This window comes from Festucalex cinctus, chromosome 21 (genome assembly GCF_051991245.1).
Source record: "Festucalex cinctus isolate MCC-2025b chromosome 21, RoL_Fcin_1.0, whole genome shotgun sequence".
NCBI lineage: Eukaryota > Metazoa > Chordata > Actinopteri > Syngnathiformes > Syngnathidae > Festucalex > Festucalex cinctus.
Genome location: NC_135431.1, coordinates 4,337,281 through 4,350,679, shown reverse-complemented (window position 1 = coordinate 4,350,679; position 13,399 = coordinate 4,337,281). Strand labels below are relative to the sequence as shown.

Here is a 13,399-nt window from a genome sequence, read left to right as displayed (position 1 = left end):
AGATTCAGACACACTTCCTGGATGGGCGGAGTCACACAGGCCAAACAGGAAGTACTTACTTGCGGTTAGCCGCATAACAACGACAAAACAGTCAAGTGAAAATGCACGCGAACAGATGAAACGAAATGTGTGAGAGCATGTGTGAAACAGCACACGCCTGTAGGTGTCCAGATTTACATTGCGTGTGTTTTGTTACCTCTCGCACATGCAACTGAAATTTGTTTTAAACATGAACGAAATGCTCAACTCTCAAGCTGCAAGTACCACTCTCACCTAAGTGAAACATTCCCACGCAAACAGAAAGACTAAAACTTGAAAAAAGGAACGGGTCAAACAAGCAAACTGCTCTCACACATTACTTTAATGCTCTCACATTCACAAGTGAAATGCTCTCACAAAAGTGAAATGCTCTGACGCAAAACTGAAACATTCTCTCACACAGTTAACTCTTATTGACAAACAAGGCAAACATACAACATACATGCTCTCACACTTTACTGAAGCAAAACGGCTCTCACAAATTGCTATAATTCTCTCACAGTCACAAGTGAAATGCTCTCACACAAGTGAATTTTTTTCCACACAAAGTGAGACATTCACACAGTTAACTCTTAATCACAAACAAGGCAAACACTTATACAACATACATGCTCTCACACTTACTAAAGCACTTTCACAAACACAATAGTAAACCCACTCACACCAAAAAGTGAAACACTCACACAAAGTGGCATTCTCTACACAAGCTAGTAAAACACTCATACAGCATAAATACTCTCACACCTTACTGAATCAAGTAAAATACTCTCACACACACACAAGTAAAACACTCACACAAATAAATGGCTTTCACAGCCTATTGACGTACTCTCACATTGACCAGTCAAACGTTTTCATAAGTGAAATGTCACGGTCTTTCTCGCACATCAAGACTGACTCATATACAGTGACACATACAAAGTTCCCTGTGATTGGCCAGTGACCACAGTCCTCTCACTCTAAAAAAAAAAAAAAAAGATGGATGAAGAAGTGAGATCTCACGCTCATACACACACGCATGCACTAAACATTTGCTGAGGTGTTGCTGACAACTTTCGGCAGCCTCCCTCTTGACAGGAGTGACTCCCCCTTCCTGCTTGCTCCACTGTAGCCTCCCCCCCATTTTCCCCCACCTCACTCTCATACGTCCACCCCCCACTCTCTCTCGCTCTCTCTCAGGTGATTTATGACTTGTCAGATTGCTTTCCGCTGCAGGGGCTTCGGGGACGTCGTCAAGGTGCCCACTGGTCAGGTAATGACAAGTGTGTGTGTGCATGTGAGTGTGTGAGAGGCATATGTGAGAGAGAAAGAGAGAGAGAGAGAGAGAGAGAGAGAGAGAGAGAGAGAATGTGACAGAGCGAGAGAGAACGTGAGAACAAGATGTGACTGCGAGAAAGCAAACAAGAGCGAGATTGAAAGACTAATGTAGAGACCAAGAACGTTAGAGAGAGAGAGAGAGAGAGAGAGAGAGAGAGAGAGAGAGAGAGATAAGAAGAGTGCATGAGACAGAGAGAGGCAAAAAGATAGAGAATGCGAGAGAGAATGAGATGTGCGAGAGAATGCGAGCGAAGCAGACAGCAATATAGAGAGAGGAGAGAGAGAGTAAACGAGAGCGAGCGAGAGAGAGAGAATGATACGCAATAGGGCTGGGCAATATATCGAAAAAATATCGATATCGCGATATTGGGCCATGCAATATGCATATCGCAAAGACATGCAATAATTTTCATATGGAATTTTTTGCTTTTACCTGAAATTGACCAATCAGACACAAACTTAAATTTGCATCACCATCCAATAGTTTAGGGTAATTACAGGGTAATTACAGGGTAATAATAGGGTAATTATAATTAATTAACTAGGAACACATTGAACTTGCTTTTTACCACATGAACAAAATGTTATTCTTTCATTTGACAATAAAAATGTTATTCTTTAGGTACATGTTAAATATCGCAATAATTTCGATATCGCGATATTCAACAACTATATCGCATATCACATGTTTTTCCAATATCGTGCAGCCCTAGTTTTGTCCACTTGGGTTCCACGCTGTAGCATCTGCAACTTTGAATGTGTGCGGCTTTTAACACATTCACTGCCAGCCCTGCAAAAATGCATTATTTGACGTCTTTTTCCGTCAATGGCAGTCAATGAGTTAAGATGAGATGTAACCAAAATTGACGGATTTTTAAGCAAAATTTGCCTTAAAAAAAGAAAAAAGGAGAAAAGGATGCTGCAATATAATCACAAAATATATTGGCACATTGTATTTAACACATTCACTGCCAGCCCAGCAAAAATGCATTATTTGACGTCTTTTTCCGTCAATGGCAGTCAATGAGTTAAAAGGCGGGGCCCGGCCTGGTGAGTGACGTGGGCGTCGGCCAATCAAAGCGTGCGCCTTACCTGCTTGGCGTCGTCCACATGGCAGGGCAGCAGCAGAATCTGCGATGCCGGGAAGGTGGTGGTGACGGACACGCATTTGTCGTCGCGGTGCTGTCGGATCTGCTGGCCCGCAGTGTAGATCCACTCCTGCGCAAAAACAGTTAGAGGTAATTAATTTTTATAGTGAGCGTTGTGATCCGGCATCTGTGCGGACGCCTAAATTTGATGGCTGACACGTGAGGTCCTTTTTCACCATTTTTTTTTCTTTTATTTACTTTTCCATTTCTGCTTTTGTCGATTTTCTTTTGTCTTTTACATTTTTTTCGGTTCTTTTTGCCTGCTTTCCGCTTTCTTTTTCTCCATCTTCTTCTCTTTTAATTCATTTTTTTATTTCACTCTTTAAAAAAATGAAATAAAAGGGGACAGAAAAAAGTAAAACTTGTGATGTCTGCCCCTGATCAACACAAAATGAATGACAGCAAGAAGTCAAGATTTTTTTTTTTAATGTAACAATTTTACAAATGAATTCAACAGCATGATTACATGCTGTAAATACATAAATATATATATATATATATATATATATATATATATATATATATATATATATATATATATATATATATATATATATATATATATAATTGTGTTTTTACACATTTTTTTTTCAATACAGAGAGACTGTGATGATTTTGTTTTACTTTTCTTTTTGTTCCTGTCCAACCTTCACTCTTCTTTTTCCTATTCGATTTGTAATTTTTTTTTCTCCTTTGTACTCTTAGCTTTTTATTCCGTTTCGATTTTTTCACCATGTTCTCTTTTCTATTTTTAAGTTTTCCTTTTTCTTTGTTATTTTCCCCTTCTGTTCATTTTCCTCCTTTCCCACCATTTTCTCTCTCTTTTCCATTATTTATGGATTTATTTTCCTTTAATTTATTCAGGCAGGGCGAGTGAGAACAGATTCTCGTTTGCAAAGCTGACCTGCTTGAGATATGGATCCTTTCATCACTTTTTCGTTACTTGGACAATCTTTCTTTTTTTTTTTTTTGCACATTTGATCAATTTTCTATTTTTCTTGTTCCCCGTTGTTCCTCAAGTGACCCTTTCTCGTAATTGCCCAGCGAGCGTCAAAGAAAAGCCACCGGAACGAGGTCACCGCTGCACCTGGCTTGTGTGCGTAAAAGGCCAGCGAATCGAACGTTGAGCCGCGGTTAAATAACGAGCATGTTGTCGGACGCGCTTATGAAACGTTCCTTCCTCACTCTGACCGCAAACGTGTTCATTAGCATCGTGACTGTTCATCTTGGTGATGCTAATGAGTGACACGTCATCTTTTAATAGAGATGTTGCCAAACGACGACATTCGCCCGCGACCTCAATTACACAATAATCGCACGCTGACGGCCTTTCAATTTGCGCCATGAAACGTTTCATTTTGCGAGTTGAGGGGAAAAGCATATTTTGACAGTTGTTTGTTTATATTTGTGTCATTTTTTTTTTTTTTTAATGCAAGCAGAGAAGATTGTGACCATTTTCATTTTGTTTGCTTTGTTATTTTTGGTTATTAATTTTGTTGTATTTTAATGGTTGCTTTCACCTTCCTGTTATATTGCGGGTCAAATGGACCCATTTGAGAATGTTAAATTAGATAAATAAATAAATAAATAAATAAATAAATAAAAACTGGATTTGACAAAGTTTTCACTTTTTTATTTTTTTTCTTAAAATTTGTATGGCATTGGTATATGTTTTAATTATTAAACATGGATGGGTCACAATGACACGTATGAAAATCTAGAGTATACATATTTTTTTATTTAAAGGCAAAAAAAAAGTGTTAAATTTATTATTTATTCTGCTGGCATACACTTTTTCCTTATATTTATCTATTTATTTAAATAATTAAAAAAAAAACAATCTAAAAGTAGAATGGTCATTGTCTTATTTTTTAAGCAAAAGTTTTCAACTTTAAAAAAAAAACATTTTAAATATTTTTTTTGATGGTCAAACAAAGTGGGTTTGAAAATCTAAATTAAAAAAAACATTTTTTAAATTATTTATTTTTAAAATATTTTATTCAATTATTTCCTGACCTTATCTTCTTTTAAAATAATTATAAAAAGTAACACATGCATTGTGTTATTCTTTTTTTTTTTTTTTTTTTTTTTTTTTTTTTTTTTTTGGCTCATAAAAGGGAGTCATGCACAGTCATGGGTAGAAAAACTGCAGCATAGATATAAAGTATTATATATAGATATACAGTATGTTATATCAAGTATCACATAATTTTCTTGTGTTGTTCACCTGATTGCGTGCGTGGACGCCGTCCGTGTCCACGCAGGGCGCCAACATGAGGACGGGCGTCTCCTGGCCGTCCACGCGACGAGACTCCAAGCAGTTCTGCCGCTGTCGGATCGGGCCCGACTGCCAGTCCGAGTCGTCGGGGACTCTGACGGACCAAGCACGACAAATTTGGGCCACCATTGTGTGATATTTTTCTTCCTACCGTACTGAGCGTCTAACTCAGCCGGATGATCTTAACGAAGACAAGAAAAAGGAGCAGAAGCTCATCAAGTTCATCAAGATGAAAAACGACGACTTTCGAGGCTTAATACTTTGACGAACTTTCTGCGGTGATCAATTTTAGGAAGTCGTTAATTCAATCTGCTATCTCGCCTCCACTTAATAACACCTCAAAGGTTATTCCTCGTTAGGGGGGGGGGGGGGGTCCCGTGAGAGTCGCCGCATTCATTACATTCAGGGGATTAACACTATGCAACTGTGTGTGCGTATGCGTGCGTTCACCTCTTTAACTCATTAGTGGACGTTTCTAGTCGTCAAGAATCAAAGCATTTATTGCCAGAGACAAAAATATTCGACATGGCTTTTCTATGAATAAGTCACATTTCTTTTCAAAATTATTTGTGCTTATATTGTCACAATATTCTCGATAGTTCAGCGAAAATGCTTGAAAACAGCTGGAGGTGAATGAGTCAAGTATGCACACAAAACCGGATACAAAATAGTGTTGCTGCTCCTTCTAGTGGTGAAATATGGGGATTGCATGTAAAATATAATCCAAAATAAATGTGAAGAAATGAAAATGTAGAGTTTGGATCAAGGTAATGGAAGTGAAGAAATGAAAAAAAAAAAAAAAGGTCAAAAGTATTGGGACACACACAGGAAGTAAAAAGGGAAGAAAATAGTAGGGATGTAACGATATCCAAACATCACGATACGATATCACGATATGAAGGCCACGATACGATAATTATCACGATATTGTGGGGGCGTTGGCGAAATTTATAAAAGATCACAATATTGTAAAAAAAGAGAGCTCAAACTAAAAAAAAAAAAAAAAAGCACAATATTGCGCTTTTGTACATAGCAGCAATGCATATAAACCACCTACAATCTCCAATAACAATATTGAGGCACTTACTTGGTAATGCAAGCACACATTGATCGCTTCACAAGCAAATTAGGTTCTCCTTCATCTGACAATTAGCATAGATTTTAAACATAGAAGGCCAAAACATCCCTAATGAAAATGAAATTGCACTAATAGATTAGCCACTAGAGGGTGCTAGAACAGCACAAATGGATATCAACCTGACTTTTTTAACAGATGTGTTCCTTTTAAATATTGTGAACATGACGACGACGATATTGTGGCAGTTTTAAAGTCACGATATCACGATATTGCTTTTATCGTGACATCCCTAGAAAATAGACAAAAGCATCGTAAAGAGAACGAAACAGCGAGACGGTTACTGACTTGAGTTGCGGGTAGACGTGCTCCAGGTACCACTTGAAGGGTTTGCACTTGAGCTTGCGTCTCAGCTCCACGCGGCCTCCGATGCTGCTGACCACAAAAGTCCCGTCAGACAAAAAAACCTCACACCCGATGCGTCAGAATGTCAGCGCGCCGTCTGCGCGCGGCTGATAAACGCTGACATTTAAATGCGATTTGTCGTCCAAAACGCAAATCCAAGCAGCTGGAGGCCTGCTTGGACCGTCGTGGGACGTGTCCAGCATGTCACCGCTGACATTAATGATCGTCACCTTCACGCGGTGGAAGGAGTGCGTTTGTTGTGCCCGCTTGTGTCATTGTGAATGCGTGTGAGTGCGCGTGTGCGTCCCTTACTCTCCGTACGATTTTCCTCGAGCTGCCGGCCGAGCAGAGTAGTAGAAAAGACGAAAGTCGTCCATCCAAACTTCAGCTGTGCGCCGAGTGTTCCTAACACACACATACACACGTTTGTTACACTGCCTTTTTTGTTTATCACATATGATAAACTGTGATACGAATGAAGAAAGAGCTAAAAAGCTTTTGTGCTAATAGCCTTTATGCTAACAACCTAGCCTTTATGCTAATAGTGTTCCTGCTAATTGTCTTTGTGCTAATATGCTAATATTAGCAAAGAGGATTTGTGCTAATAGCCTTTATGCCAATAGCTTTTGTGCAAATAGCCCTTATGCTAATAGCATTTTTGCTAGTAGGCTGTATGCTAACAGATTTTGTGCTAATAGCCTTTATGCTAATAGCCTTTATGCCAGTAGCCTTTGTGGTAATAGCTTGGGGGCTAATAGTCTTAATGTTAACAGCCTTTGTGCTAATAGTCTTGATGCTAACAGAGTTTGTGCTAATAGTCTTTGTGCTAATATGCTAATATTAGCAAAGAGTGTTTGTGCTAATAACCTTTATGCTAATAGCTTTTGTGCAAATAGCCCTTATGCGAATAGCATGTTTGCTAGTAGGCTGTATGCTAACACATTTTGTGTTAATAGCTTTTGTGCTAATAGCCTTTGTGCTAATCGCCTTTGTGCTAACAGCCTTTATGCTAGCAGCTTTTGTGCAAATAGCTTTTTTTGCTAACAGCCTTTGTGCTAATACTATCGCCTTTATGTTGTCGTGTTTGTTTACGTACTTGATGTATGTGTTGGCGTTGCCCTCCGGGAAGACATAGGGATGTTTCTTCCGGAACACGTGACCCACGCGGCTGCACGGAATAATCTCCAAACTTCCGCCGCATTGCCACACCCGGAAGGAGATCTCTATAACCGCATGCACACAAATAAATCAGAGATTTCATTTTTTTTATTTTTATTTTTTACGTGGTTACATGCTTAGCTTGTTCGCTTGTTCCCTTCCCGACTCACCAAAGTTCTCCCCACCCCAGATGTCCATGGCCGTGTCGTACTTGCCCAAGTGCTTGAACCACGTACTGTCGATCACGAAGAGGCCGCCGGCGATGATGGGCGTCCTGTCACGTGGGACAAATGTCAGCGTCCTGCTACTTGTTTGTCTTTGTGTGTGTGTATACGTGTGTGTAGTACTTGATTGGCAAGGTGGGGTCGGTGCGGCGATCCTTCTCCTCAGGTGTTAGGCCCTCCCACTTGAAATGAAGACTCCAATCAAAACCTAATGAGAGGGAAAAAATGAATTCAGTCTTTCGTTTTCATATTAGTCCTATGTCAGGTCTTAAATGTATATCTAAAACCTAGTTTAGGGTCTAAATCTTTGAGAGTCGTACTTGATCAGGTGTTTGAGAATTGGACTTAGTACTTTGAGAAAAGGCCTAGGTCAGGTCTAAAGTTCTTATGATTAGGCCGTGGTCTTTAAAACCACGCATTAGTCAGGTTTTAGTGATTTTGTGATTAGTCCTAGGGTCAGATGTAAACCCTTTTGAGATTAGTCCTACATCAGGTTTTAGGTCTGTGAGATTCGTCCTATATCAGGTTTTTGGTTTTGAAGGTGAGATCTAAATCAGGTTATGTTAATCGTATTTAAGGTTAAGCCTAAAACTGGACATTGTTATTAATCTGGGTCAGATTTCAGATTAAGTCCAGGTCAGGGTTTTAGTCTCTGACATTTGGTTTAAATCAGGATTTACATTTTTGAGATAAAGCCTTGGGCAGATTTGAAGTCTTTAAGATAATGGCCTTGGTTTAAACGGTTTTAGGCCCAGGTAAAGTCTGAAGTCTTTGCTCTGGGTCAGATGAGGTCCAGGTGAAGACGACTGCAGTCGTTTGGTGTGGTTTTGGTGTACCTCCTCGAAGGTCAGCAGAGGCGGCCACGTAGGCGAACGTGTCCATGTTGATGATGTCGATGACGGGGCTGACCACCCTGGTTGGGTCCTGAGGAAAGAACAAACGTAAAAATTAAAATAAAAAAACTGACCGATTGTGAGATGAGGCTCGTATCGTCAAGGGACTGCAATATGTAGGTAATATCAACTGGAGCTAAAGGCAGCCTGACTTTCCGAGGTTAATAAAGACCTTGACATGCAATAACAGATTGTCGTTTGAAACCTTCGCGACTTTCCAGCTCGCTAGCGCCCCCGTTAACCTTTAAACGAGATCCCGAGCGGCCGTTAAAAAGAGGACGTGGCCCGGCTCCAAAGTGGCTCTGGCATCCCGTCGGCTCTTCGCGGGGATGAAAAGCCTGCTGGAACCGGCGGCTTTAATGGCGGAGCGTGCCACCATTAGCTCGGTCAAACGGCCGCCAATAATATTAGCCGGCAGGTGGGACGGTCGCGGGCCATTAGCCGCGGGGAGGACGTCGGCTGTGTCGCTATGCACAGTCGGCCTCTAAAACCAGTCAGACGCCTCTGTGCTCTTTTTTTTCCAAATGGTTTTGATGTAAATGCATGAGATTTGTTCAACCAAACGCTCATTGTTTCCTCCACCAAGGAGCCACTTGGTTGTCTCATTAAAAAACTAGATGATGTTAAGATAAACGTATGAAGGAATCAGATTTGCGATTTTGTTCCTAAATTAGGTTTTAGGTTGAGATCACAAGTGGGTTCAGGTCTGAAATCTTTGACATAAATCCTAGGTCAGGTTATATTTTTCAAGTTAAACTAAGTTTTGAGATCGGGTTTAGATCCTGGGTCAGATTATATGGCTTAATCCATGAACACATTATGTGGCTTTAAGATGATTGCTCAGTCAAGTTCTAAACCTTCTGAGATAAGGCCTAAATTAGGTCAGAGGTTTCAAGTATTAAACTCAGATCAAGTGCTATGGCATTAAAATTAAGCCTAGGTTAGCTTCTAAAATGCTCAGATTAAGCAAGGCCAGTTTCAGGTCCCGAGCAAACAGTTTTTGAGCATTGTCATAGGGATCAAGTCTTGATCAAGTTTTGCATCTTTGAGATTAAGACCAGGTAAAATCTGTAGTCTTTGAAAATAAGACTCGTTAAGGTGTGAAAAATCTTTATGGTATGTTTAGGTCAGAATAAGACTATGTCAAGTCTTCCTCAAATCATAATCCTCAAGATTAGTTTGAACTCAAATTACATGTCTTTGAGATTAAACCTCAATCAGGTTTGAGATTAGGCATATGTCAGGTTTTATGGTGTGTAAAATCAAGCCTAGGTCAGGTTCTAAATCTCTGAAATTGGGCCAAGGTCAGCTTTTAGCATTTTGAAAAGGCCATGTTGTAATCCTTTTGAAATCCAGCCTAGTCCATGTTTTAGGTCCCGAGTAAACCAGGATGCAGAATTACAATTTTAAACCAAGTTCACTTTTGGTAGTCACATTTTAGATCTTTTAGATTGGACCTAGGTCAGGTTCTAAATATCTGCGACTAGACTAGACCTGGTCAGGTTTTAGTGTCTTTGAGATGAGTCCTATTGTACTGAGACTTATCCTAATACTTTGGTGAGTTTATTTATCTAGAAGCAACCAGGTCAAATCCACGAATCCAACGGACAAATATAACTTATTGATAAAACATGGTCATGCAAAGAAGAGATGAATTTTGTCGTATTTCACGCCCGGAGAACGTCGGGTATTTGATTCTGGAATCGTTTCTCTGGCTGCAAATTCCCCTTCCTGCTGTCCAACATTCAACTCACCTGGATCAATAACACATACGTTTAAATCTCAATACAAATTGCAGGCCGCCACCCCCGTGTGATTGATGACTCTTTCATCGCACACACACTGAGAATGAATATGTATGCGGCACGTCCAGATGCGGAATGGTGCGAACGAGATGGATGTCTGCCGAGCGGAAAGGTCGTTGATATCAGCAAAAAAAAATCTTAACTTAAGACGCATGAAGAGGAATCATTTGGGAGCAGAAGAGGACGGCACCCACCTGTTTGATCCTGTGAAGGAGGGGGGGCAGCCAGTCCTTGTTGACCTCGCAGTGGCTGTCCAGGAAGGCCAGGACCTTCGCAGTCGCCGCGTCGGCGCCGCCAACTCGCGACCGGATCAGACCTGACGCACGCGGCAGGGAGTTTGGACAGTTTGCTTTTGAAATTCAGTTCAGTTTTTGTTGACTTTTTATGAGTCGATGGAGTATGTGACGAGTGCAACGTAAACCGTTTTCATCCCTCCCAGGCACGATGACAAAGGTTGAGGAAAGGTGTCGTAAATGTTCATCGTTGCTTAGGAGATTCTTCAAGAGAGCCGCCATGTCACATGTTGAAAAACGAAGAAGCTTTCGTGTACGTCGCATTTTGTATTTTCCTGCGCTGTTGCCGTGGCGACGCACTGTTTGCCATGAAATATGCTGATTTTTTGTGGTCTAATTTTTTCACATAAATCAGGTCTGGAAAAATAAAATCATGTAAAAGGTTATTGCGCCATTTTCTAAAAATTCCGATTCCAATTTTCCACTACGCCAATGTAACTCGGGCCGTTCATAGTTACTTGCAGCTCTAGTTTGAAAAAGAAATTAGAGAACTGAATTTGCTTTGAAAAAAAACCTGAAACTGAAAATATATTTTATAGTTGCATTTTAAGTGAGGATCTACGGAAGCGTATTGCATTCACTTGAAAAGAAACATCCTCTTTTTTTTTGACTAGCTTTCTTTTTTATTGGGTATATTTTTTTAATGTTCTGTTTTTCTGGATATTTTTTCTGTCATAAAAAATACTGTATTCAGAAATCAGGAGGTAAAATTACTCAGAAAAACGAACAAAATATATGCAGAAAAAAGGAGGGGGGTTATTTAAAAAAAAAAAAGAAAAAAGAAAAAAAAAGTACTCCAAAAACAGAAGCTGGTGCTCTGTTTTTCGGAGTAATTTATTATTTTTTCATTTTTTTAATTTTTAAAAATATTTTTGACCATTTTTCTCCATATTTTTTTTATGTTTGAGTAATTTATTATTATTATTATTATTATTATTATTATTATTATTATTATTATTCATAAAAAAAAACTGTATTCATAAAACAGAAGGAAAAAATTACTAAAAATTACTCAGAAAAACAAAAAAAAATCAGAACAAGGGGGGAAATATTTAAAAGAAACAGAAAAAAATACTGCAAAAACAGAAGCTGATGCTCTGTTTTTTTGAGTAATGTATTATTTTTTCTTTTTTCGTTTTTAAATATTTTTGCCCGTTTTTATGAATATTTTTGTTGTTTTTCTGAGTAATTTTTCATCCTGTTTTTCTGAATATTTTTTATGACAGAAAAAAATATGTAGTAAAACAGAAAAATAATATTGAGAAAAACAAATTACACAAAAAAAACAAAAAAAAAAAAAGCTCCCAAAAATATTAGTCAGAAAAAAAAGTTTTTTTTTTCAGGTGAATGTATAAGCAAAAGTAAAAGTATAATCCATAAGCATCAAATAATTTTGGAGAAACTGAAATATATTTCATCATTTCAGATTCAGTGCTGCGTTTTATTGGCTTCAGTTGGAAACGAACAAACTCCAAACAAACTGTAGAATTCAGATTCAGTTTTTCAATGCAATTATTCAAGTTTCGCCATGCAAATTCAGTTTGTGGCGGCGCATATTTCAGCCGGTAGGATTTCGGCAAATAGCTTTCATAGTTTGCGATGGCCCACATTCCGGTCGTCTTGAGATACTTTGCGCCATGTACTGTACTGCAGAAGATTCCTAATCTTCTGCTTCCCAAGCTTGCTAATCAAGCATCTTTCCCATCTCGTCAACATCCCCCCCAAAGCGAAAGAAGCTTGCGATTGTGTCTATCCTCGTTCTACTTGTAATACCCGCCGCTCATCTCCTCATCTCGCCCGCAGCCAGACTTCCTGGGAGAGCGAGCGCCTCTCAGACTGGATGCAACCTTTTTAACAAGCCCCGGCGCACTACACATGAGACAGGAAGTGAGTCAGCACTTCCTGCCTGTCTCTGTGTGTGGGTGCACGTGTAAATGAGCTTGTTAGGCAAGCCGGTCTTCTCTTCGGGTTTGAACTAAATGCTCTGATCAATATTCACTGACATGCAACTCTGGTGTGTGTGTGCGTGTGCGTGCGTGTGTGTCAGTGACATTGTCAGAAGTTTCACTCGGTGCCGTCGGGCCGAGGCTCAGCCAATTTAAAATCCCATTTCATCCTCAATAAGGCTTTATTTTCTGGTTGGGCGCACGCACACGCACACACACATACACACGCCGAAACAATGAAGAATGGCCGACTTTGTACATGAAGGTGTTTTTTACAACCGTGTGTGCGCCACGCAGTATTGGCTTAGTGTGTATTTATGGGCACTGAAAAGACAATCAAGAAAGAAGACCTGAAGTCATAAAGCGTTAACGAGCCAAACGGGTAAATTGGCCGTGCGTGCGTGATGTAATGAAAGCGGGCAGCGACGCCGTGTCGGACGCCTTCCCGTCGTCAAAGAAGGTGAACGAGGGAAGGAAAAGGACGAAGGCCGCAGACGAGGAAAAAGGCAAAAAAAATGATTTGAAACACGTTGTGTTGAAAATTCAAGCCTTTCCTCCGAAAAACAATTAAAAAAAATTGTTGTAATGTGTATTTTAATGAGGACGAAACACACCGAAATATAATCGGACAATTTTTTTTCAGCCAATATGAGCCCTTTTGACGATTAAACGCAGAGAATGATGTCATTGCGCTGTTTGTCCACTAGATGGAGTGCTAACTCCCGTTAATCTAAAAAACCCAAACAATACTGGCACTATTAAAAACATACTCTAATGACATAATGAAGTAGAATTAATCATAAATAAAAAAATTGCCA

At 39.6% G+C, this 13,399-nt stretch overlaps 1 protein-coding gene across 2 annotated transcripts in view; it reads right to left on the bottom strand.

Moving 5' to 3' along the window:
- Positions 1 to 13,399, bottom strand: part of galnt14 (UDP-N-acetyl-alpha-D-galactosamine:polypeptide N-acetylgalactosaminyltransferase 14 (GalNAc-T14)) — a 56,028-nt gene that overhangs the window by 1,778 nt on the left and 40,851 nt on the right. For both annotated transcript variants that reach the window (XM_077509760.1, XM_077509761.1), the window contains exons 6-14: positions 10,537 to 10,658; positions 8,481 to 8,568; positions 7,768 to 7,852; positions 7,591 to 7,694; positions 7,359 to 7,485; positions 6,575 to 6,667; positions 6,206 to 6,289; positions 4,732 to 4,876; positions 2,449 to 2,574 (exon numbers count right to left, since the gene is read on the bottom strand). In XM_077509760.1, the coding sequence (XP_077365886.1) occupies positions 2,449 to 2,574; positions 4,732 to 4,876; positions 6,206 to 6,289; positions 6,575 to 6,667; positions 7,359 to 7,485; positions 7,591 to 7,694; positions 7,768 to 7,852; positions 8,481 to 8,568; positions 10,537 to 10,658 (974 nt within the window). The remainder of the gene's footprint in view (positions 1 to 2,448; positions 2,575 to 4,731; positions 4,877 to 6,205; positions 6,290 to 6,574; positions 6,668 to 7,358; positions 7,486 to 7,590; positions 7,695 to 7,767; positions 7,853 to 8,480; positions 8,569 to 10,536; positions 10,659 to 13,399) is intronic.